This window comes from Teleopsis dalmanni, chromosome 2 (genome assembly GCF_002237135.1).
Source record: "Teleopsis dalmanni isolate 2A chromosome 2, ASM223713v2, whole genome shotgun sequence".
NCBI lineage: Eukaryota > Metazoa > Arthropoda > Insecta > Diptera > Diopsidae > Teleopsis > Teleopsis dalmanni.
In genome coordinates, this window is record NC_051847.1 from 203,385,394 (window position 1) to 203,412,835 (window position 27,442).

The 27,442-nt window shown below is 25.6% G+C and overlaps 2 protein-coding genes across 2 annotated transcripts in view; both read left to right on the plus strand.

The window, feature by feature from the left end:
- Nucleotides 1–488: 488 nt before the first annotated feature.
- The window catches only part of LOC119682982 (choline O-acetyltransferase-like), a gene marked incomplete at its 3' end in the record, with an annotated part of 108,621 nt that continues 81,667 nt past the window's right edge, over nucleotides 489–27,442 (plus strand). The window contains 1 exon segment of the mRNA XM_038096566.1: nucleotides 489–965.
- On the plus strand, nucleotides 19,462–21,476 carry LOC119682981 (vesicular acetylcholine transporter). Its single transcript, XM_038096565.1, has one exon. The coding sequence runs from the start codon at nucleotides 19,641–19,643 to the stop codon at nucleotides 21,417–21,419; it is 1,779 nt and encodes a 592-aa protein (XP_037952493.1). The 5' UTR covers nucleotides 19,462–19,640; the 3' UTR covers nucleotides 21,420–21,476.

A 27,442-nucleotide genomic window follows, 5' to 3' on the forward strand; every position in this document is an offset into this window, starting at 1 on the left:
ACTGCGCATGCCCCTAGCCGATATCCTGTATACCAAACAACTCTGAACACTGTAGAAAGGAGAGCGCAGAACGTACAATCACACAAACCCAAAGTCTAACATCAGTACACCTTCGTATGCCCCCGTAATTTTCACACAGCGCGCTTTGGAATGTATCTACGAAAATCGGTGGGTGGCAGTTGGGTTAAGCATGTTCGCAAGGCACAGACTAGTACGAAATTTCCAGGCTGAGTGGTAAAGCACTGCTACGGTGTAGCTTTCGTTAGCACAGGCATGTTACGAGTATAACTTGCACACGCTGCCAGACAGAAGTTACCTTTGCTCTGGCCTGGACGACGCACGGTGGTCGTCTGGTTTAATTTTATTTTTTCCAACCTTCAGTGTGTGTGTACAGGATAATATATTATTATATACATGATATATATATATTTGTATATACATGTATATTAAAAATTCAATACAAAAATTTTAGTTTTGGAACAAAATAAAAAATTAATTTTATTAAATTTGTTGAAAAAAATTTTAAAATTTTTGTTTTACAAAACTGCAGTGGAATGCTAGGAAGAATTTACGGAATTTGAAAACAATAGATTTGTGGCGAATGTGATGCGAAAGTGTACGTGTACGATAAAACATAAAGAATTACCCTCCGATAGTAACAAAAATTAAACGAAATTAAGTGCTGATCTATTATTATTGATTCTTTTCAATTTTTATATAAAAGTTTTAAATATAAAAGAATACAAATTTTTAGAGAAACTTAATACGTAACAAATTATTGACAGTGGCGTCCAACGAGGGTACAAATAACGCCACAGGCAGTGGCAGTGGTGAACCCGCAGCCCTGTTCTCCAAACTACGTAGCTTTTCCATCGGTAGTGGGCCGAATTCGCCACAACGTGTAGTCTCGAATTTACGCGGTTTTCTTACACACCGTCTCAGTAATATCACACCAAGTGATACAGGTAAGCCAGGTCAATCATTTTTATTGTGTAATATAATATACAAATCAAGAGTCAAGAGTCTTCTTTTTATGTAAAAGAAGGAAAATCTTTGCTTGTTATATTAACTATTAGAACCTCACTTTTGTGATATATACTATGATAAATAATGACATTGCATTTTTTAAAGTGAATTATGCAACCATTTATATAAGTTTTCAGAGTGTTCTTACGAAACTATTTAGAAGAAATTTTTGCATAAAATGTGTAAATTTCTTCCATTAGCGAATATATATGTATATCTGCATATTCATAGTTCGTAGTACTTGTGTTTTTCTTTAATTATGTTCCAAATTTAATTTATACTCAAGTGAAACCAATAAATTTTTATTGTTCTTACAATGGAGTATATAGAAATAAGGTCCTATTCAGCCATTCAGCGAAAAGAAACAAAATGGCCATGAAACGTGTATTCAAAGTAGGGGTATTTGTTATGTATGAGAGGAGACATAGAGACACAATGTTAGAAATTTATGGCACACTTATTTCATTTTCTCCATTTTACGAGTATATATTTAAATATACAAACAAATTGAATTTTTTTTATTGTCCGCAATTATTTTGCTTAAGTTCGGAATATTATTTTTCAACATTCTTTTTTAAGTACATATAAAACTAATTTATAACTTTTAATCTATAGTATTTATTTTTTTAAATTTATTTTATATATTCAAAATATTACATAACATATAAATATTATTAAATAAAGACTTTAGATATTATATATGATTTATTAAATTTGAATTTTTATAATTATATTTTTTTTTTAATTTCATAATAAAAAGGTCATTAATATAAAATTAATATGTGTACATTGGTTGTTCCTTATTTTAAATTTAATTTAATAATTTAACTTAATTTATTTTATGATCGAATTTACATTATTATGAAATTCATTTCTTTGCATTGACTTTTTTTTCAATCTTTTTTTTTTTGTTGATATATTATATAAATAAAATAATATACAATTTATATTTTTACTTTTTATTACATTTTCTTACATTAACATTTTTATTATTTTTTAATGTTTTTAATTTTATAATTATTATATTTATATTTTGTAAGCAATAACATTGTTATATATTTTGAACTAGTAAATGTGAAAAAACTGTTGAATTGTTTTTAAGTTTTTTTAACTATTTATAATCAAGCATTTTAATTTTGTATTTAATTTTTAATGCATATTAATAGACTTCCTGAATGTGTTCATGTAATTATATGATAATAATTATAATCTATATATTATTAAATGATTTATCATAAAATAATAATAAATTATTATTAATAATATAGTGTTTATCGGTTCCGATAATAAAAAATAAAAACTTTATTTATATAACCATAGTTGAACATGCAATATAAATTAATATTTCTTACCATCATATTTTAAATATATTGATAATAATTATTTTATGTGTAAACATTGTAACAAAAATGCAATAACATATTTAACTGTAATAAAATATCATATTTAAACAATTTAAATAAAATATTATAATGAGAATTAAATTACATTGAAATTATAATATGGCAAAGTACACCCATTTTTGAGTGGATGTACTAATCATAATATGAAAAATCACATTTTTGATTAATTTATTTAAATTATAAACAATATCAGGCAAAATTTTCAAATCTCATACTATAAAGTAAAAAAATATTTTTAAATAAAAAAGAATCTTTCTTAAAATGGTTCTTACCACAGCTATGAAAATCAAGAAAAAACTATGGTACTTCACATCAAATTTGTCATTGTTCAATGCATATATAGGGAAGATTATATGTAGTAAGAACTTACTTTCTAGAATATAATAGTCAGGCAGAAGGCAAGAACGTCTAACTTTTCTACGCAAACTGTAGGATTCAATACCCTTTATAGCCCAACATATATCAAAACTTTTAGTCAATAATAATTTTGATTAGTATAAAATTCCATTTTTTATATATTATTTAATTACTTTTTTTTATTTAGTTGTTTATTTCTTATTTATTTTATTAAATTATGTGTTTTGCATAAAAATATTAGGTTATAACTACTCTTGGAAGCTCCAGTTCAGTATTTTTATAACAGTTTCTGTTGAACTTGTATTTGTGGATAGTATATTTCAACTTGCATACTTTCAGGTCTGGTTTCAGTGGATTTTATATTATTATTATTAACAATTATTGTGAGCGTTATTTGTGTATATTTAAATAAACAGTATTATTAATTTTCATTAGATTTTTTTTTGAAAATTTCTTTTTCCTATTTCCTTAATTTTTGGATTTTTCTTAATCGTTAAAAAAGATATTATTAACAAATAATAATAAAATACACCTATAAAAGGAAAAATTCAATATAATATCTAGAATCTAGCTCTAACAATTTTAGAGTAATCTAAACATTTTTTAATATTGTTAATAGACATTTGTTTTTCATAAATACGTATATCGTATCAAGTCACACATTATTTATTAAGTCATATAAAACAGCTGTTAGTTTTAGGATTGTGTTGCTATTTTAACAAAATATCTAAAGTATTATATATTAATCACGTGTGTTATTTATTTCGCTAGAAATTTGTCAATCGAAAATGTAAATTGCACTAAAAGTAAATCTCGATTGAAAAAGTTGCCCTAGATTTACCAATCAAAACAGATTTGTTATAGGATTGAATATTTCATAAGTATTTGATGTGTTATCGTTCGCTTAAAAAATATATTATTAACAATAAATAATGAAATACACTAATAAAAGGAAAAATCTAATTTTAAGTAAACATGTAATTGATTTATTTTATAAATAATTTTTGAATTATTGCTTCTAAAAATAATTTAAAATAACAATTTTGCACTTTATTTATACACAGGTAATACAAAGAGTTACTTATAATTAAAATTGAACTTTAGCAGATATTATACCAGAACTATACCGAATTACGTACTGAAATTTTTCTTGACTACAATCATCAATCATTCTAAAAATATTAAAAATGACGTGTTTCTATTCTTACCAACAAATTTGTTGGTAGAATTTGTCATACTCTAATATACTAGCCTCCACTTAATATTACTTTTGAAAACATTTAACTTTTATTGCAATTCTTAGTTAACTGATATCAAATGATATGGAAGTAAAAATTTGATAACATTTTTAACAAAAGTTGTCAAACTAATCAATTATCAATTAAAACGAAATCAATTACCTGCACGATAAGGTGAAGACTTCAAAAATGCTCTGACAGGAACTGATACAATTGTTCAAATTTAATGTAAAATTAATTGAAATTTTAAATTATGTTTTCGTTATAATCAAGACGCAAAAAAATTTTTTGAAAAAAATATAAAATGATAAAGAAATATTTAAAATTAAATTTTTTTCTGTAATTAAGATGACTATATGAATATAAAAGCTACATAAAATTATTAATAAAAATCATTTCGGGCTTTAGTATTATTTCAAATGGTCATTTGTTACATTTTATTTGACACTTAATTTGACAACGGAAATTTATTTATTCCGCCTTCCATTTAGTAGAATTTAAAATATTTCTCTACAACAATTTAATCTCTTCGTCGATACACTAATGTTATTCCAACTTAGACATTTTTACCCTCGAAGCTTTATCTACTAACATTTCTTTGACTCTGTGCACTTATCTTTTTCTTATTTTCCGCCTTTATTCTTCGAAAATAATTTAATTTCAAATCTAATTAGTTTGCGTTTTAGTTACGTCGTTGTTATCATAACGAAGTTTTATAGGAAAATCGTTCACTTAATTACATAATTGCTTTTATTAAATTGTCCATGATGGGATGGTGCTTTGTAATATCTTAAAGTTAAATTTATGAAAAATTATACAAAATATATTGAATTTTTAAAATAATGTCAAATATTGTAGATAAAATACAAAAATGATCAATTCCCTGGTTAGTAATAAAGCTCTTGAAAAGATTGTTAGGATATAAAACTGTTCAACAGTTTTGAAATAAAAATTGTTATCAGACTTTTCTTCTTTTAAAAACTACATATTTTATTTCTTCATATTTTAATACATGTACTTCTTTTTATCATGCCTGCAATTTTGCACCTAAAATCTATATCTTTGAAACCTTAAGGCAGAAAACACTTGGGCTTAATTAGTAGGCACAATTGGAATTACAAAATTATTTAAGAATGATATTAACAGTTACATAGTATCCTCAACTGACCACTACATTTCACAGAATAAGTAAATCAAAAATAAGAAAGATTATAAATAAGTGTGAACAATAAACTACTCAGTTCGACCACTAGACAACCATTACTGGAATTAGAAAAATCATGTAAAAGTGATATTAACCATAATACAACAACCACATATGACTACTAGATTTTATAGAATAAGTAAATTAAAAGGAAGAAGAATTATAAATTAGTGTTTGCCTAATATTTACTACACTAATATACTATTCAATCGAGAAAAATATATTATTGCGTATTTTCGAAAAAATTAAAATATATTTTTTTTGGCTTTAAAATTAATTTTAATAATCTAAAGATTACACTAATCACTTGATTACATCTTGATCATCCCTACCATTTTTCAACTAAAATCATTATTATTTTATTATCAAATTTTAAGGTTTTATTTTTTATTTTTACTCGTATCTTTGTCAGAATTTTGCCTATAAAGAAAATCTTGTGAGAATAAGCAAAAGTGATATTCCAATGGTATAATGTCAGGACTTACTGTGTATGTGTAAAAACTAGCCAACCAAGTTATGAAAAATCTTCCTAAATAAAACGCAACACTTTATCTCTTCATCAATTTAATAATGTTTTTGGTTTAATCAAAAACATAAATAGTTTTAATGTTAAAAAAACAATTATATCCTAATATCAACTTCATATACAATAAATTGGAATCTTAAGTGTCAACTTAAGTGTTAAGTGTCAATAATTTATTTATTATTTTATTTAATAATAAAGTTATATAAATATTATCAAAAGAAAATAGAATAAGAATAAAATTAAAAGATGATATAGTATTATTGCAGTAAATATTAAAAACAGAACTTGTTTTTTTAAACCGGTATTTTCAGCAGATTACTTTACTGGGCGTTTACACCAGCTAGACTTAGGCAAGACTTTGGCAAGATTTATATATTCAAATGCAAATGCATAATTTTGCCTAAGAACAAAAATTTGTATGTGTTTGTGAAAAAGAAAGAATGTATTCAAAAATCTTGCCAAAAGTCAAATACATTATATTTGATAAAATAAAAATACATTTCAAATATCTAAATAATTTGAGTATATCGCTAATATCAAAAAAACTTTTCCTATACCTATATAATAGGTATATGCAAAATAAAAAAGATTGATAATAAGCAAAGATCAATAAGCAAGTAATCTTTAAAAGAGTCCAAAACGAGACGTAAAATCTAGCAATCTCATTAATATACGCCGTAAGAACCTCAACCTTATAGTGAGATAACTAATCATTTACTGTTAACACAATAGTTCGTCAGGTCTAAATAAGTTCTTAAGACTATCACGATATTTTATAGTCGTAAAAAAGTAATAGAGTCACACAATATTAAATTTTCCATACAACAAATTCCCCTTTAATGCACTTCTTCATGGAATTAGTGCTCAACATAGTTCAAATACATATATTAAAATAATCAAAAGCCAAAGAGCAGGCATAGCACCAGAATAGCGAAAAAAAAACATAAAAGCACAAAATAAACATAAAGACAAGTTTTTGTATAAAACCATTTCTTAGGCATTTTTAATGTATTGTAATTTATTAAAATATTAAAATTTAAATGAAGCATAAGTATAAATAATGATCAAAAACTTAAAATACTGTGTAAAATAATATCCAAAATATAAAAAACGATAAAAGTTTTTACAGCCAACAATGTTTCTACAAACTCATATCTCGAAATTTTACTATTATTCCTTGAACTTCCTGAAATTTATTTCATTTCCTTTTGTTTTATGTTAAATATAAAACACAAAAAAAGAAAAAAAAACAATAAAAAAAACTAAGGCAATAAAGAAACAAAGTAGCAAGAACGCCGAAGTTAGTAGAAATGGTAAAGGTATTATCACCACCCCAGGACCAGTTTCCACCATTACCGCATTATTTGTTTGTGCTTTGTATCCTTGTTCCCATCTTGATGTGTTCATAGCGGTTTTATGTCAAAACAAGAAAAGGGGATAATAACAAGAAGGATACAGTTTACACATTTGTCTTCATGTTTGATGTTTCTTGATAATGTTATATCGAAAGAAAAAACAAATATAACAAGATATATTAGAACAAGGGTAGTATGAGCCAATAAACCTACAAACAAGGCATCTGGACAACAGTGAAAATTGCTATGTTGCAGATGATTTTTTACTTTGTCTTTTTTTTTTTTTTTATTTTTTGATTGGCACCGAAGGAGCAAAAGTGAAGGCGGTTAATGGCTTTTTACGGTGGAAACGTTAAAATAATTTAAAAATCACACTTCAAACAACGAATTTTAAATTAAAGACAAGCAACGAGGATATGCTTCAAAAAATGTCATTTAGATAGTAAACTCATTTTCATTTAAAATTTTCCTAAATATTAAATTACAAAAGAAAATAAATATTATCGAAGAAAAAAACATTTGCATAAATTCTCATATGAGTTTGCTGTTTTTAATGCATCGTAAATTTAATGAGTTGCCAAAATAAGTCTCAGTAATAATTTAGCAAACCCTGAGGAGGGTGAAAAGAACCCTGAGGAGGCTACTATACCATGTGTGAAGAAAAAGAAAAAGAAAATTAACTGCCCCCGAGGGAAGACTACGTGTACGCATGTATTCATACGAAGTATATTTAATACTTTTACAGGAAACACATTATGCTTAGAGCTTGTAAGTTTGTAAATTTATTGAAGAAAATGATTTTTACAGCCTCAGGTTTTTCCTAAAATTAAATACTAAAAGGAAAATTTGGAGTAGAAAACACAATGCAGTACTTAATTAGTAATTTTCATTCTATGCAGTAGTCATTCCACAACAAAACAAGACATTTTACGTGCCATGGAATTGAATTACAAAGTTCAAGGATAAAACTATTTAATCCAGTAAAATAATACCAATTTGAATAAAAATTATAATTGAAGCAAAAATAAACCAAAATGTTGGCTAAAGTCATTTAATATTATTTTTAACAAATATTTAAGAAAAATTTATATCATCGTCAATCGCCTAAAAGCAAACAATATCTTTTATATTCCTAAATACGAGTATATATCTAACACTGGGTATAAATATATTGTATACGTATATTATGGATTTTTTATTATATCAATAAATGTTGGGAATATTTTTTTATACAAAGTATCCAGCAGCAGTGACATAAATAAGGAGGTATATACATATATAATAAGAACACAAACACGCCCATTTAATGTTTTGATTTATATGGCCACGTCACAACTTTTTACCGACTATATGTATACTCCTTATGCATAAGGTGTTCTCTTAGTGGCTACATACATATATATAACATATTCCTTTGATACGTGTATATTGGGACATCCGTAAACGCCCATTGTCATTTTGCCCATAAAATGATTATAATAAAGTAGCGTTTATTACATTTTTTTTTAATACTAATGTCGTAAAAAAAGTAAACTGCTTTCCCAGCAGCTATTAGCTGATATTTTGTTACAAAATATCACACCGCATCCGCAACAAAAGCAACAAAAATGCGTTAATATCCCCACTGAATTGATAAGCAATATTTTCTTCTTTTTCGCTGTAATCAAAGTATATATGAAAAATAACAACACGTACTTGGCATAATGGCTTTGGATTTAAAATCAAATATTTCTTCATATACAAAAATAAATGAAAACAAAATATGAAACCTAAACTTTTTCGGTCCCCAAGGATAAGGTTTTCATTTTTTTGTTGTTTTTGCTTAAGCTCCTTCAAAGTGCTGTTGACTAAGACCTCTTAAGACAAAGTACGTGTTGATTTTGTGTTGCGATACTAGGCGACATTTAAAACTGAAAGTACTTGAATCTGTTTGCAGAAAATTTTTATAAAATTGTTCCTACATCGTCAGAGAGAAATCAATATCTCAAGAGTGGATTTTAAGTGCTTAAAGCACTAAGAAGAATAAACTAGTTAATTTAATTTGATGCTAAAACTCTCAAATTGACTTTTCCTATATTAGTTTAGTTATAATTTTTTAAGAAAAATTTTAAGATGAGAACATATATAATATTTGTTTTTTTTTTCACTCACATAAATTTATTATCTTCTTTTTGAATAAAAAATATTAATGAAAAAAAAATAAATAAAAGCTTTTAAAGTTAAAAAAATTGTCAGAATTAATGTAAAAAAGCAGAATAATACAAATTGTTGAAATTTCGATATTATTCTATTAGTAAATCTGTTAAAAAGTTTTTCATCTGAAACAAATATCGATAAGAAACCCATTTGTAGAAAACTCCAATATGACAACAACTTTTCAATTCTAGAATTTAGACGACATATTTACTTATTGTTGTTGATTTTTATGTTAAAATATCTAATTTTAAATCTCAAAATCTGGTAAACTAAGTCATAGCTGCATATAGTGTCGCAAAAAAATTTGTCCAGAAAAGCGACTAAAGTTAAATGCGTTGTCAAACCAGGGTGCGTCAAATAGGTCAAATCGGAGTGCCCCGGATATGGGAATCATGGTCAAAAAAATGTTTTGCACAAAATTCAACATTATTCAATAATTTAATTCTTGTTCAATTATTTTAAAATTCTAACATATCTGAGATCTTTTAAATATTGTAAATCTCGGTGTCAGCGATTGTTTCTTCATTTAGGCCAAAATTTTGGAATTTTTCTTTGGAATTTTTTTTACAAATTTAGGAGCCAGCAATGAGTGCCAATTTTGAAAAATATTCCATATGTTATAGTGTAGTTTGTATAATTTGGATATCGCTATTATCCACTTGTGATAAGGTAGATTTTGTTAATGGAACTGCACTTAATTCTTCTTTATTTGAAAAATTAATCAATCAAATGCAAAGAAATGAAACTGGGTTTAGCGGATTACAAACAGTAAGCAACCAATATGTCCATATCTGAAAAATATTTTGTTTGACGAAGTGTAATAAGCCTAATAAGGTTATCTAAGGTTAAGGTTAACTATCATTTTCTTGTGGTTATGAAAGTGCACTTCCTTCTTCTTTTTTCGGTCTCATTTTCTATTGTAAATCCATCGATCAAATACACCATAATAAATAGTTCACAATAAATATTTTACCAAGTGGATCTCCAAAGACAAATATTATAACCTTTCCATCATCTTTTGCGTCTTTAGTAATTTTGATTGACTTTCGAAAGGTACTGTATTTTCAACTAACCTCGCACCCTACCAAGTTGCAAACTATATCTAAATGTGTAGCTTGAATAGGTACCGGCAGAATTTCAATAGGGCGCTTATCGACGCATTATAACAATACTTGTTCAAAGCATCGAAATGTTAAGATTTTACGGCAAATTATCTTACCTAACTCTAGAGTTTGTCTACACATTTGAACGTTTTAAATAATACTAATGTCACCTATTTTTTATAACTATAAGATGCAATCGTTAAAAAATATTTAAGGAAGTTTTTTATGTTAGTCGGAGTAACAGCCCTTTTTTGGTGACGAGAATATACAGTGCTATCGTTCGCGTTAAAGACATAGATTTTCAAAAGATAATGATTTAGTTTTCTGTTGCAGAGGCTTCGTAAGACTCTTCAAGCCATTCCTTAACTGAACGGTATTATTATCTATCAAAACCATTGTTTACGCAGCGTTCGTTCCTTTTTTATATATTGTCTTTAAAAGATGAAATCTTATTTTCTAAATACCTTTGCACTTTGACAACTAATATTCGAAATGTTAATGTTCTATTTTTTATATATATATTTTGTTATATATTTTATGGAGGTTGTTACTTTATAACACCATATCTTAAAGAGGAAAACACACTATTTGAACGATCCATTTTAAATTATTAAAAGATTGTTTCGTTCTCCTTATTAGTTAACTAAAAATAAAATGAAATTAGTTTAATTTTTTTACGATGATAAATTACTTCTATATTGTAATTAAATAATAAGTGCTAGTATTAACTGCACTAAAAATACGTAATAAATATGACTCATTATTAATGAGAAAAAACGCAACTGGAAAAAAACCATATAGACATTTTCAATGTTGAAATAAATGTAAAGAATTCAAAACATTAACATTTGTTGCATCTTTAAGGGAATTTCTCTACTCACCCTATAGTTTATTGTCAGTATTATTATTGACCGCACTTGACTGCAAACTTAAAGAACCTTGTAACCACAAATGACTCAAATGACCAAAGTCACTTAACTGCAGGCCAACCCAACACATTAATACTTAATTAAAATAAAAATAAACTTATACTAAAAATAGTGCTAATATTTGTTTAAGTTAATTACCGAAAAAGAGAATGTAGGGGAATCCTTAGAAAGTGTTAGACTAATTGACAGAAAATGCAGGAACATTGTCAACACAAAGCACATTTTGTTTTGTTTTTGTCTAAGCCAACTAAAACTGTGACAGAAGTGTGATTATAAAGTAGGTTTAACCTATGCTCTCGATTTAAAACGTACGGAAATTCGCTATGCTCCTTCACCGTACATTGAAGAGGGTTAAGACGATCAAAGTGGCGTATAACAGTAATCGACAAAAGCCACAAGAAAAATAAGGGGTGTACAAGCTGAAGACAATAGCAGGAAAAATAATATAAAACAAGCAGAACCACAAAAAAAAATGTGAAAAAAAACATTTAAAGAAAAACAAAACAGCAAAAGAAATTGAAAAATTAAACATAAATAATATAATAGCAAAAAAAAAAATTAAGTGGACTCGTAAAGCTCAAGGTTAGGGCGCATTATGTACGCCTTTACTAATGATGTACAAGTGGGCGTTCTCAAGTAGTATGGGCTGATATTTACGGCTGAGTAGGCAATTGGAAATGCTCATTAAAGAAATTTTACAGTGAATAAAAGTAAGAAGTTGAGGAATTGAAAGAAAAGTAGAATTTTGCTTCGTAAGTTGAAAGGAGAAAAATAATTGTAAAGTAATTACAAAATTTATGAGTTTGTAGAAAATGAAACGAAAGAATAATAAATAAATTTACTTAAGTCAAAAAAACTTTATATATTATAGAAATATATAAAGTCATTTATTGCATTTACAAAGGATTTATTACTCAATACCGGGAGCGCTTTTAATTTAAAATAAATATATATAAAAAAAATTAAAAATAAGACCTTAACTGGTCAATAAAAAAAAATTTTGCTCTCTAATCGTTCTGAACGTTCTGAAGTACGTGCCAAACTGACCACACATGCTATCAGTTCATTAATCATTACTGATGTAATAAATTCTTTCTGAACCATTTGCTAATTTGTACATTTTTCCAAGAACACTTATTTTCTTTTATTATAGCAATTATAATTTGCCAAGTCCAATAAATTCTATTACTTCTCCAACACATTTGTGCTCATTAGTACGCTTGAATAATCCTTACATTGACGATTGACAAGGGCAACCCCTTTTATTTCTAAGGCACTTGAAAAAGGCAACTTAAATTACGAGAGAATATGAAAATATATTATTTATTTCTTCCCTTTCGGATTTACAAATTGTCGTCTAAAAGTGTAAAAATATTTTTTTCTCGTTATCATAAGCACAATAAATATTATGACGGATTAGAAATATATCTTCTTTTGTATAGTTCTATATACAATTTAATTTCGTTTCATTTTCGAAAAAAAGGGATGTTTATCTGGTTGAATTGTTTGACAAATTATAAAAAATATCAATTTCAAGTGAATTAAGTATTTAAAATCAACACAAATAAAAAAAATCTAAGAAGACATCAAAAGATTTTGTAATTATATATGTATGTTAATAATTGTTTTTGACAGTTTGAAGTGATGGATTTTTTTTTACTTAATTAATTACAGTTGATTCTAAGTTAATTCAGAAATAATTTTTATTTTGCTCTTCAAATTATTTTTAATCCTATTAATATATATTTTTGAAGTTCTGTTTTCATTATGATCACTCTTATATTATATTTTTTTTACATTTATCTATTAAGAGGTAATAGATACAAATATAGCGGTGTTCTAACTTAAATTTCTTAAAAAATGTTTAGAAATGAAATTACTACAACTTATATTCTACCTATAATTTAAATATAATGGTATTTATTTATTTCTCAACTAATAAGTGATAACAATATTTGGAAGATATAATCAAAAAATATCTATAAGCAATTCTTTGATTTTCAATGATTATTATTTAATTATTAAATATAATATAGTCTCTGATGGACATCAACAATTATTATTATTGCTACAAGTGATATAGTAAACGCCAAAAAAGCTTTACTCATTGATAGCTAGGGGGTTTCTGCAGAGTCCCACACATCTCATTGATTGATTTGTGTATTCCTCATAAGCTACGTGATTATTTAGACCTGCGTACAGCCCCGTACGGTTAATGATTACTTTGAGATTAGATAATGCTAATTCGGGCAGCCTGTCGGTTTTGCATATAGCTCTGTTCCTTATGTTTTTTTTTACCGCATCTATTCTGTGGTCTCTTAGCATGTCTTTCGTGCTGATGTACCATGGCACTTTGAAGAGTCTTTGGAGAGCCTGATTTTGTGCAACTTGTAGCTTCTGGTTAGTAGAGTCGGCAACATATAATAAATTCAATTATTAGATACAATCATTAACAGATACAATTAAATTCTTCGACATTCTGAATTTTTTTAATAAAAATATGTCTATATTTAAGATGAGACAGGACGTATAAACTACTCGTAGTCTGCGAATATTATGAGTAGTTTTATTTGGAAAAAGTGAAATGTTGTATTGTGAAAAAAAGCCTTTTTACTGGGTGAATACTTTTGTTCAATATATTTTCCTATCTAAGTGATTTGCTTTTTAGAAGTCTCATAAGTGTAAAATATTAACAGAAAAATATATATTATTTTAATATTAAAATATGTACATTATTTCAATTAATTTCTATAGGAGTATTGAATATACTTAAAACATAGTTATATATATTTTAAATAAGATTTTTTTATGTCTTCAAATTTGGAACCTACCATCATTAATTACGTAAATTTGTTGCTAGCAATTAGTCATTTATGCAAGTACTATATACTCTATTAAAATTATAAAATTATATCATGTTCTTTGAGTATATTAAATTCGTAATTAAAAATATATCATCTTCTTTAACACAAAATAAAAAAATGCATGCATTCAATCTTTCTCTGCATATTATGTGCAAATAATGAAACTCTTCCTTTAGACGTATGCAAATATATTGTATATGTTTTAATATATAAATGCTTTTTTGTGCATTACATTGCTATTCTCACATGTGGTTCTTTATCAAATATTCACAAGAAAAATACTTAATTTGGGAAATAAATTATTCAGTTTTCTGTAAGCACAACCCCAAAAGGATTTTAAGCTTCACTTCTCGAAACCATAAAGCATGAAGTGCAAGTAATACCTTGTCTGGAAAATTTGCTGCTGCAATCAAACAAAAAAATAAATAAAATTTAATTATCAAAAATTTTTAAAAATTTAACATAAACATTAAAAATAAAACAAATATACAATTTTAATAATTCTAAAATGATTTAATATTTTAAAAAAATAAATTAAAGTAATTGTCAAACTGATTACTTTGCGCTACTCAAAAGCTTAAAATTAGAAACTTTAATGAATTTATGTATTAAAGATATTTTTAAATATTTACATTTCTATTGTACAGGGACATTTTATGTCCCTTACGTTTATGTACCTGAAAATAAACTGTAATTCCATTTTTGTAATGAAATTCATAAATTTCCATAATACAACCATTATTTATAATTTTCACCTTTCATTGTTCTCTCTGATTGTGGAACTCTTACGTTAATATTGTATAAAATATTTCAAGGCATTACATTTCACTGAATATAAATTATAAGACTCTAGCACATACTAAAAGCAGACTTCCAATTTGAGGGTGGTACTATGGGAATTTAAACAGCAGTTGCATGCAGGGTATGATTTCATTATAAGAAATATATAAATTTATATTATCGTATAATTTAAAACTCGGTAAACAGAGAAAAAATAAATATTTTGATAAAATTTTCTGGAGCGCAAAAATAATGTTGAATTCAAGTTTAAATGCGAGTTGACTTGCTATGAACATGAATTACAAGTTCAAAGGAACACGAAATATAGCAGTTGCTTTTAGTATTTTTTTTTATTTTTGAGTAAATAAGTAATAAATATACTGAAATACTAGTGTTTTGAATAATATTTTTTGTGGTAAATGATTATTAGAGAGCTTTCAAAAGGTAGTAAACTACAACAAGAAAAATTCTTTTATATTATTTTAGACCATAGAGCTTTTTCGAGTATTCCCAAATACCCATCACCAGTGGTCTTGAAAATTATTTCTTATATTTAAATATTCACAAATCATTTTTTTGAGACCCTAAGTACCGGGAATCGAACTCGTGCCCTACCAAATTTGAAGCAACAATCATTTTTATTGTTGTAAACCTCCCTATTTTTGAAACCTCTCTATTAAATACCAAAGTTTCTATTAAAGTAACAATAATCACTACTATCATATTGACATTAAAAATTATTTAATGTAAGTGATTTTTATTAGAAAATAAGTCTTAGTTTGAAATATTAACCAATAAAACATGCCATTAATTTCAATTTTAAACCTTTCTTTGTTCAAAAGAAAGGTAATGGTTATGGTTATGGTAATATCCATAATTAATCATTACCAAATTTTCAAAAACGACACATTTTACATATTAACAAGAACTTGCTGAAATAATTTTCTATAAATATATATATATATATATATACATATGTATTCAGTTTTATAAATATAGTATATAGCTGAGGCAAAGTAAAGAAACGAACATTGAATGATATACAAATTCATATACTTAAGTAATGTCTAATGGGCGTACGAGATTAAAAAATGGGACAGCCATATACTTCGATCTAGTGAGATCAGGGAAATTTTATAAAGAATCAAATTAACAGATTGAAAGTACATTAGGTTCGACATCTAAAGGTATAGTGATTTGTAAGTGTTAACCTAAGTTAATATGGACTTACACCTTAGAGTTGCATTATTTTTCAATAAATTTAGTGAAATATTTTTATCTTTTATGCACCAAAGATAATTTTATTGTTAGAACTTAAATTGATAAATATAAGTTAAACTGGCTACAGCAAACATCAACGGTTAAGATACATATACAGAAGTAGAAATGGAGATAGTTCCTGATGGTTAAGGATGTTTAAAGAACTCTAAACACTTTGATAAGCTATTTTCTCTTCTCTTCTCTTTTCTCTTTCTGTGAATCAAATTTGTGATTGCAGTTAGAAATTGCACTGATATTATTACTTTTAACTGTGATAGTAAAGTATAAGCAAATCCATTGAGGAGTTTTAAAACTTAAACCTCACTTGCAAATGGCAAAAGCGGGAACAGATTAGGGTTTTTCTGTGAGGATTTAAAAAATTTGTGTTTGTCGTAAACAGATACATTGGCGTGTGTAAAAATAGAAACTAGTTTTGTCTAGGATCTGCTTTCAAGAAGATTAAAGATTTCAATATAAAAAATGTTAACTAGCAAAATAAATAAAAACTTAAGAAAAAAGTGATTCTTAAAACGACCAAATTAATCATCTTTTTCAAAGTATTGTTTTCAGCATACAAAATTTTGAGTGTCATGTTATATAAACTAAATTAAAAAAATATTATATAAAAAAAAATGATAAATATTTTTGTCATAACATAAATAGAACTTTTATTTTTAAAAATTTTTATATATTTATATTACACATTTTCTTTAATACCTTCATATTATTTTTAAAAATTAATTAAATTAAAAAAAACTTGATAAATATTTTTGTCATAATATGTTATAAATAGAGGTTTTCAATTTTTTTTATTCATTTTTAATAATTTTTATACATTTATAAAAATTTATTTTTTGTTGGGAGTATCAAACATATAATTAAATATACAATAGAAAATTGATTATCCAAGATCATCAATAATAATTTAATAATTTTGTACTTGAATTCAACATGTAACATTGATCCATTCTCACTGTAACCTTAATTTTCAATTTTTTATTTATTTTTATGTGAAATATACCATATATATATACTAAGGATTTCCTAAGTACACACTTATGCTAGGTCCTCTACAAAGTTCCGTTTAAAGGTCATACAACACTCTAAGCACTATCGCATTAAGGACGTAAGCATATCGACGATTTAAGCTTTATAAGTGTAATTATAATTATATTTTGTAGCACGCATTTTTATTGTACTCGTACGTATTCACATTCACAAAGGTACTACAGAATGCAATTACTTTAATACATTCAGAAATAAAAATATAATAATACAAAGGTCCACTTCAGCTGCACGCAATATAAGTACAATGCTAGACAGGATTTCACCTTTTTGGTTGTATGTATTTAATACATAATTTCTATGTTGAGACGACGTTTCATCATTAAATTTTCATGACCATGTCGTGTTGAGTTCAATTTTTGATTATATGGTGCCATTGTATAAGGGTAGCTAGCACCAGGAAGCTATCACACAGCGTATACACTGTGTGTGTTCCGATATAATGTAAGCTGTATTCAGATACATCTATAGTACCATACTACTCGACCCCAACTTGTTACCTTTGAGTCAATTTTTTCTATTATATTTCAACGCGTTCTTGTGTTTGTGTGTACGACAAGGCTTTGAAATTTGGTTATAGGTTTGGGAGCATTTTATGGGGTTGTTTTCTTTTATAAATTTTTTATATATATGAGATATATATATAGGTGTGTTTATATGCATACACATAAATGCATAAATGGAAGTCAAGAGCAAAAACGTGCAGCAATATTATTTTTAAATGAATAAATATTAGACACAGTATTTGTATTTAAATTTTTTATATCCTTCTTGCTACACTGAAAAATTATAGCAAATATTCTGAAAATAATATATACGTTAATATAGAACCATCATTCGTAGAAGTTATATAATTAAAAAAGCTGTCAAGCAAATTTAAGTGATCATCTGTATTATTACCTTCCTAGTCCTTATTTTGATTTTCTTTTAAACAAATTTCATTTTAAGATAATACAAACATCAGAAATAAAATATAGTTATTGTAAATAACAGCAAAAATCATATGAAAGATTTTTAATTTACAGATACTAATTAAAAATTTTAATTCTATTGACAATATATATAAATATTTATTTATTCAACATATTCTTTAATAAGTTAAAATTATTTGTATGAAATTAATAATCAAACTTCACTTGTTTTAGCAGAAATATGATTTTAATTATTTGATTATTAAATAATCAAAAACTTGACCTAACCAACCAATCTCTGAAATAATTTCACTTTAAAACAAATAGATACAAATTATTTTAGTTGAATTTGAATTCGTAGTAATTTATTTGCAATCAAGTGCACATACTATATATAAACATACATTATAATTATTTAATTAGTCATATACATACAATCATATATACTTATACAATATCATATTCAAAATATATTTATCATCGTTATAATATTGAAATGTATTTAAATCAATAATTTAGTAATTGTTTTATGATTGAAATGTGTGTCACTAGTGAAAAGTATTAAAAGACATGATATTTGAAATAATTTATTTTTTAATTAACTACTTGAAAATATATTAAAAATTTAATTAAGTCAAAATCATAAAACATTTGTTTGAAAATTTGTACTATTTTTGCAATGGCTTATATAATCAGGACTTCCTTTTGCTTCACAGAAACAACATTTCAATCATAAAACTCTACTATTGTTTATTTAAAAAAAAAAAATAAAAATAAAAAAAAAATAATATACAGGAAAAATAAATTTATGCTTTTTAAAAAAAAAATATAATTCAATAAAAAAAATATGAACAAAACGCAACTAACGAAATCTTGTTTCTGTGTCGTTAAAGGTTGTCCAGACGTACGCCAGCTGCATTAAAGATGTACAGGCATCGAGTCCAGGAACAGCACAATAGAAGCTGTAAACTTCAACTTTCTTAAGGAACTGAAAAAGTTATGTGCGTGCAGTTAAGAAAACTCACAACAGCAAGGATTGCAAAAACAGTGGTCATAGTCTTATTGTTAAAAGAATAACAGTAAGAATAAGAAACTGCAGTGAAATCGGCACACCATGAAGAAAAGGATATTTCCAACTAAAACATCTGACATAAAGAAAAAACAAACTTCTGAGTACAACAAAACCGGATAGTACTAACAAACAATTGAATTAATTATACTTTTGCAACAATATTAAATACAAATACCAACAAAAGAAATATTAAAAAAACATTTTAAATAAATTATTTTTGAAATAAAGAAAAAAATATCCTAGCGAATAGAGCAGTGAAAAGACAACATCAAAAATTTTAGAGCATAACAAGGAAATTTTTTAAAGCCCTCATCACAGTAAGACCCCCACTGAACTCGCAACAAATACAAAATGGCTGGCTCATTTCAAATTCCGGTTATTAATCTCGAAATTCGCGAGGTTAAAGATATTGTCTGGGAGAAAATACAGGAACCAGTCAATCAACGACGATTGATATTGGTTATAGTTTCTATAGCACTGCTATTAGACAATATGTTATATATGGTTATTGTTCCGATTATACCAGATTACTTACGCGAAATTGGAGGGTTCGAAGATGGAACACCAGCACCACTGCTGCTCGATAACCGTACCGGAAAAGTAATACCAATGCATCACGATCATCATGGGCAAGATTCAGCAACGGGCATACTATTCGCTTCGAAAGCTATTGTGCAGCTAATGGTGAATCCATTCTCTGGTGGCTTGATTGATAAAATTGGTTATGATATACCAATGATGATTGGATTGATAATAATGTTTTTCTCAACAGCATTATTTGCATGTGGACGTAGTTATGGATTATTATTTTTTGCACGTTCACTCCAAGGTGCAGGTTCTGCTTTTGCTGATACCTCTGGCTTAGCTATGATTGCTGATCGATTTACTGAAGAAAATGAACGGTCACAGGCTTTGGGTATTGCATTAGCATTTATCAGTTTCGGCTGTTTGGTAGCTCCGCCGTTTGGTGGAGCACTATATCAATTTGCTGGTAAGGAAGTTCCATTTCTCATATTAGCATTTGTATGTTTAATAGACGGCTTAATGTTATTGCTGGTTATGAAGCCGGTAAAGGAGACACTTAAACAAAGTAAAGAAGTTTCACAACAAACAATTCCAATTTGGCGCCTTCTAATGGATCCCTATATAGCTGTGTGTGCAGGCGCACTTACGATGTCAAATGTTGCACTTGCCTTTTTGGAACCCACCATTTCGCTCTGGATGGAAGATAATCTCACCACAGAAAATTGGAAAATAGGTATGGTGTGGTTACCTGCATTCTTTCCACATGTCTTAGGCGTGGTAATTACTGTTAAAATGGCTAGAAAATATCCACATCATCAGTGGTTAATGGCTGCTGTTGGCTTAGCATTGGAAGGTCTGTCCTGCTTTATCATTCCCTTCTCAAGCTCCTATAAGGTACTAATGATACCCATTTGTATCATATGCTTTGGCATCGCACTTATTGATACTGCCCTGCTGCCCACACTAGGCTACCTTGTGGATGTGCGTTACGTTTCAGTGTACGGAAGCATTTATGCTATCGCGGATATTTCGTACTCAATCGCATATGCTGTTGGACCAATTATAGCTGGTGGTGTAGTGGAAGCGATTGGTTTTACAGCACTTAACTTTTTAATTGCCTTCTCGAATTTACTTTATGTGCCGGTGTTGCGTAAACTACGCAATATATATGACTTTAAACCATTTGAGAATGAAGCAAATATACTTATGCAAGATCCACCAAATAAGGAATATCAAACATATGTAATGCACGATCAACAACCTGTCGATGGTAACTTTAAAAATCATCTTGAATATGGACAACAATATCAACAAGAACAAGAAACAAATGTGGATGAGGCCAACTACGATTATCAACCTCAGGGAGGCTATCAGCAAGGTGGCGGCGGCTATCAACAAGATCAGCAATACCAGCAACAATATCAACCTGGTTACCAGGAACAAGGAGGTACTTATCAGCAAGAAACACGACATCTGCCTCAACAACGTGTTGCAAATCCCTTCCAACAGCAACAGCAACAACAGCAACAGCAACCAATAGGTGGTAGCACAGCTGGGAGTAGAGGTCCTGCTGGTCCAGCAAATCCCTTTAGACAAGGATTTTAAAATGTTGTCTTACACAAAGTTAGCGGTAATTTACGTTTGTTTTTATATATTCGATCGCATAGCATATATATTTCGTTAATTATTATAAAATATTGTAATCTGTTGTTGGTGTTAGTATAAAGCATTTAAATTAAAAGAAAGTCAGAAGTGAAAAAGAGTTTAATTAGGCATGTAGAACAAGTGAAGTGTATCGTACACTATAATTACGAATAGCATATAGAAAATATAGAAAATAAATAGAATATATTTAATATTCTATGGAACTAAGTAACTAATTATAAAATTAACATTTAATGAAATCACGAAATCTTTGTATTATACACGAGTTCAGTTTTTATTCAACAAACTCAATTCATATGTGTTTGTGATAAGTAAATCGATTTGTGGTAAAATATTAAATGTTATAATAAAATTATATATATGTAATTGTATTAGCAATTAACTATCAGGATATTCAGGTTTTAAGTGAATTTAAAAAATTGTAATATTTTTTTTTAATTACATAGAATTTGTATTAAATTATTACTTTTAATAAGAATGGGCACAATAATTACTATAAATTTCAATATATAAACTCTTACTTTATTGGAAATTTCAATACTAAATTGAGAAAGAAGTACTATGCTGTTTCTTTTGATAAAGACGTCTGGAAAATTTTAATCAGATTTAGGACTGATATGTAACATTAGCTTGAGCTTATAAAATAGACATTTTTAAAAGTCATTGTATTAAAATAATATGCAATGATATATCTTTTTGTTCATATCTTTGAAAACTTTTAAGATACGAAATAATACATTACTTGAAAATGTCATAAGGGAAAACTGAATTTACTTCTTACACGTAGATTTTGTATTGAAGATTTTTTGTTGAAATAAAGGAGCTGTCATAAAATAGTCCCTCAAGTTCGTTTACTAAACTTAATTTTCAGACAGTGTGTACGTTACATTCTTTATCAGACACTCTTTTACTAAATTTCACTCTTTACTGAATGAGTACTTACTGCTGATCAGTATCCTTTTCAAAAAATACTACAAAAAAGACAAATATTTTTTTCTCACATAACGAAAACCAGATAAGTTCAGGAAAGTAGTAGTCAGATTTATTAAAAAAAAATTTGAATCAATATTTTCATTGGCAAAAACATAGTGGATCCTAGCATATCTAAAGTTTAAAAGATGACATATATTAACCTTAGAGTCATAGTTTTTAAAGATTTTTCAGGAATCAACAAACAACAGTTTGAAATATTTGGCCAGATAAACTCGTGAAAGTAGTAGTGTGATTGGTTAAAAAAAGATTTGAATCAATTTTTCATTAGCAAAAACATAGTGGATCCTAGCATATCTAAATTTTAAAAGATGACATATATTCATTTTAGACTCATACTTTAAATATTTTCCAGGAATCAAGAAACAGCAGTTTAAAATATTTGGCCCATTTAAAAACTATACAATTATCTGCATTATTTAATTATAAAGAAAATCCGTGATTAGTTGCCATAATTTTGTAAATTTTAAAAATTATTTTGAGCATTCTGATCAACTTTTAATTTAAAAAATTTTACACATAAATGAAAAGTTTTAACTAATTTAATGTATATAAAATTTAAATTAAATAATAATTTTTTTAAATGTGTATATTAACAACTAAATCAGAAATCGAATCTCAACATTAATTCAACTAAGCTAGAAAAACCAAAGGATATATTATATTTTAAATTTTATATTTGTAAAATAAACTAAAAATATATTTATACATATATATTATATATAAAAAACCATAGTCTATAAGTACGAAACAGTAGAGTTGTGTAATATTCAAAGGAGTTCACTTAAAAAAACAATAGCATCAATATCGTAAACATATCAAAAGTTGCACAACCCCTTACTTTTCGGGTGCTGTTGTGAGTGTCCTTTGAAAATTAACAAAATTTTATTGTTTCATAAATTTTAATTTAATTGAAATTTTACTTTTTTACTTTGCAATTATTATATGTGCATTTGCAATTGTCAGTTTGTCAGTTTGTTATCAAAATTTCAAATCTTGACAATATCATGCAAAGTGTGTTAAATTGCAAGGTGCAATTAATTAACATAAGACACAACCAAGGTAACGATACATATCAGAGTCCTATGGCTCGCCTGTTAAAAATTACCAAGTGATATTACTTATTGCTATTTAATATATTTAAAATATGCATATACATATGCATATAAATGTATTTAAAAATATATTAAATACTAGTCATAGTTTAATCATATCGTATTATATAATTGCATATTGAGCTATAAATACTGTTTATATCATTATAGCCTTTATGCTAGTATTTACTTATAAGTATAAATAATTTAATGCAGTTTTATGCTATTTAAAAATATACATATATTTAAAAAAAATTTACTTATATTTTAGTTATTTAAATGTATGTAATTATATGCAAAATAAATAAAAAAATTATTTTATTGTGTGTATATATATGAAAGATTATAAATAATTCAAATTTACCTACCAATCAATTATTATTTGCTTGACTTTATGCAAAGTACAGTGGCTTAATTAATGAAACCCTGTTCGCATAAAGGCCTAAACAAAAATTATCAAACAAAGTTATAGCATGTGTACCTAATATATATATAAATATATATGAATTAAATTTATATGTCATGTATAACGGCATATGTACTTATGCTTAGATGTATAAATACAACTATATCAATTTGTTTCAAATGCACTCAATTAAAACTGATATATATATTAATATATCAATTATATTATACACTTTTTGAAACTTATAAATAAACTATATTAATAAAATTTTTATATATGTCAATTTAGGATTTTTTATTTCAAATTTAAGCTTTTTTAGAATATGTATTGCTAATATATATACATATTGAAATATCTCTATTAGAAAACTTAATTTAAACAAAAATTGTTCAAACTGTAAACATATCAGAAAAAACGGCCATTTACACAATTTTTAGAGCTCTGTATAAATTACATATATGAGTAAAACAATTATCATTCACTAATATATGTATTATTACTGATAATATTTTAACTGAAAAAATAGAATTTTAAACCTTTTGTACTTTATTTTTATTTAAAATAAAAATCAAATTTATCCTTATATCCTTATGTAATATTTTCTGAAAATAAAACTCTCTTCTTAATATTTATATATTACTATATGTATACACATACCTATTTTATTAACAAAAATCAAAAAACAGAGAATGCAAATAATCTATATACAATTTATTTAAAATTAACTACTATATCTGTTATTCAAGTTAAAATGTTAATTTTTTTAAAATAAAACACAAAACACTTACAATTTTTACAAAAGTTCTATATTATATACATATGAATGTAATATTTTTTATTTTTTTTTTGGTTCACATGCATACATTTAAAAACCCTCTCGGAACAATTATACAAATAAAATATTTTTAAGTTTATTCAAGCTTTTAAAAATTTAATTTTTATCATGTACGTATAAAAACCAAATATATAACATTAGCTCATAAATAAAAAAAGAATATAAAACTCATGACAAAATCTCCCATCAAAATGTATCAATTAAAACAAAAACAAATATAAGTATATACGTATATATACATATTTACAAATTGTAAAATTTTCATATAAATATCTATACATAAATATATAATTAACAAAATATTTTATAAAAAGATTATTGTATAAATTCTATATAAAATTATAAAATAATTTTATAAATTGAAATTCAAATAAAATACTAAAATATAACTATTATATAGCGTAATAAATGTTAAATAAAATTTATATATAGTTACAAAACAAATATATTCAAGCATAATATATGTATATAATTTTTAAACTCGAAATTCATGTTACTCTAAACCATATATAGACAACTATTTATATTTGAAAGTATATTTAAATACATGTAAGCAGTTAATGTTATTAAAGGTACTATATATCTATATATATGAATACATATATATATATATATATCAAAACTAAAGTTACACTAAAAGCAATATTTTTCAATTATTATAACAAAATTGAAAATTAAAAAAAGTATTTAAAAAGAAGTGCATATTAAAAAAATATGTTATTTTTAACAAATATATATATTATATATTATCTTCAGTAATAACAATATTAGTATGACACACAAATCAAAGAGAAGTTATTATGTTAAGTTCAAAGTAGAAATAACAATTTTGTATTAAAAATATGTTTTATCTTATAAAACTTTTTTTGCCAATTAATTTCTAAACTTTTCAGTTCTTTTCAGATTTGTATAAATATCACATAATAATAATGACAAGTTATATATGAAAAGATTAAGAGTTTGAACTATTTTGAAAGAGTGTTATATATTAAGTGTTTATTTGTTATTTAAGTTTATCTTATTATACAGTTTTTTCTTTTTGAGTTTTACACACCACAGACAAAGTCCATAAAATATCCATTAGATATGAGATATGATATTTGCCACATGGTGAAAATATGTATATATAATATATCTCTTGCAGATCTATAGTAGTACTAGATCTCTTGCAGATCTAGTATAGTAGTTTTTATGCCCTAATAAAGACACTATTTATTCTTTTTCCAAATAATTTTACAAAATTATATTTTTAAATTATATTTTATAAAATATAATTTATATATTTTGCAATCTAATTTGCCTTGGCATACATATAGTGCTAATTTTCAGTCGTGTTTAACTGAAAAATAATAACTTTACAACATTTTTAATTTTTTATATTAATTTTCAATATAATTAATTTTGTGTAAAGGTTTAACATATTAAGAATCAGTAAAAACACCTGAGATATAATTAATTAACATGTTATTATTTATTTACAATATGAAAACTTTTATTATTTTTTGAGTTTAGTTTGTTAAGCAATTAAAAACATATCAAATTATTATTTACACAATTTATGTTATTCTAACTTGAGCTTAACATACATATTAATACCATATTACTCTCAAGCAAATATTAATTATTATATATTCAAACAAAAAAAAAACAAAACAAAAACACATGTGAACATTATGCCAATTACGCATATAATAAATATCACTACATTAAATACAAGCTTCCAGGCATGCAAATATACTAATTATAAAATAAATATTTATTTCCAATTAAATAAAATAAACAATTACAAAATTAACTATAAACAAAAAATTAAATGAATAAATCATAAATATAAATAATTCATTAAAAGAAACATATAGATAAAAAAAGGTCAAATGAAAAACCACCTTAAAAAAACAAAAGAAAAAATAATTTTAATTAAACGATTGTTAATTTATTTATGTTTTATAAATTAATATAATAAAAAATAAATTTTATTATAGTACAGTACACTAATTTAAAATAAGACTAAGTATAGATAACTAAATTTAATTTAAACTAATTAGCAGTGCCGGCAATGTGTAATATCGAATATAGTTAATATTATTTAATAAAATATATGTTATATATATAATAGCAATTATTTTAAATTTAAATTTAAAAACATATAAGCAAAAAAATGAAAATGTTTTAAAAAATTCAATTTAATTTATTAAAAATACATTTAACTATTTAGTATTAATATTTAAAAAAAAAATTGTGAAAATAAATGTTAGATGTTTTAGTAGTAAAAATTGAAAAGGACATTAGTAATCTTAATAAAAGTATTTTGTGTTATTTATTATTGATTATTATTCTTTTATTTAATTATAAATATTAAATAATAAAAAAAGGTGTCCCATTTTAATTAAAAATGTAAGGATTATTCCATATAATTTACTTGAAATGAGATTTTCTTTGCATTAATGGGTTTCAGAATCTTGAATTTGAGTCTTCAGATTTTTTACACTTTCTGTGAAAGAAATAATGTACAGAAAATTTAAAATATATTTATAGTGGAATAACTTTAAACCCTTCTATGAACATTAAAACTAATTGTGTTACTTTTTTTTCAACATTTTAAAAATATTTATGAATTTATTTACACATTAAGCGTTAG

Excerpts from the sequence above, each read along its gene's own strand:
- LOC119682981 (XM_038096565.1), top strand. The coding sequence starts at position 19,641 with ATGGCTGGCTCATTTCAAATTCCGGTTATTAATCTCGAAATTCGCGAG.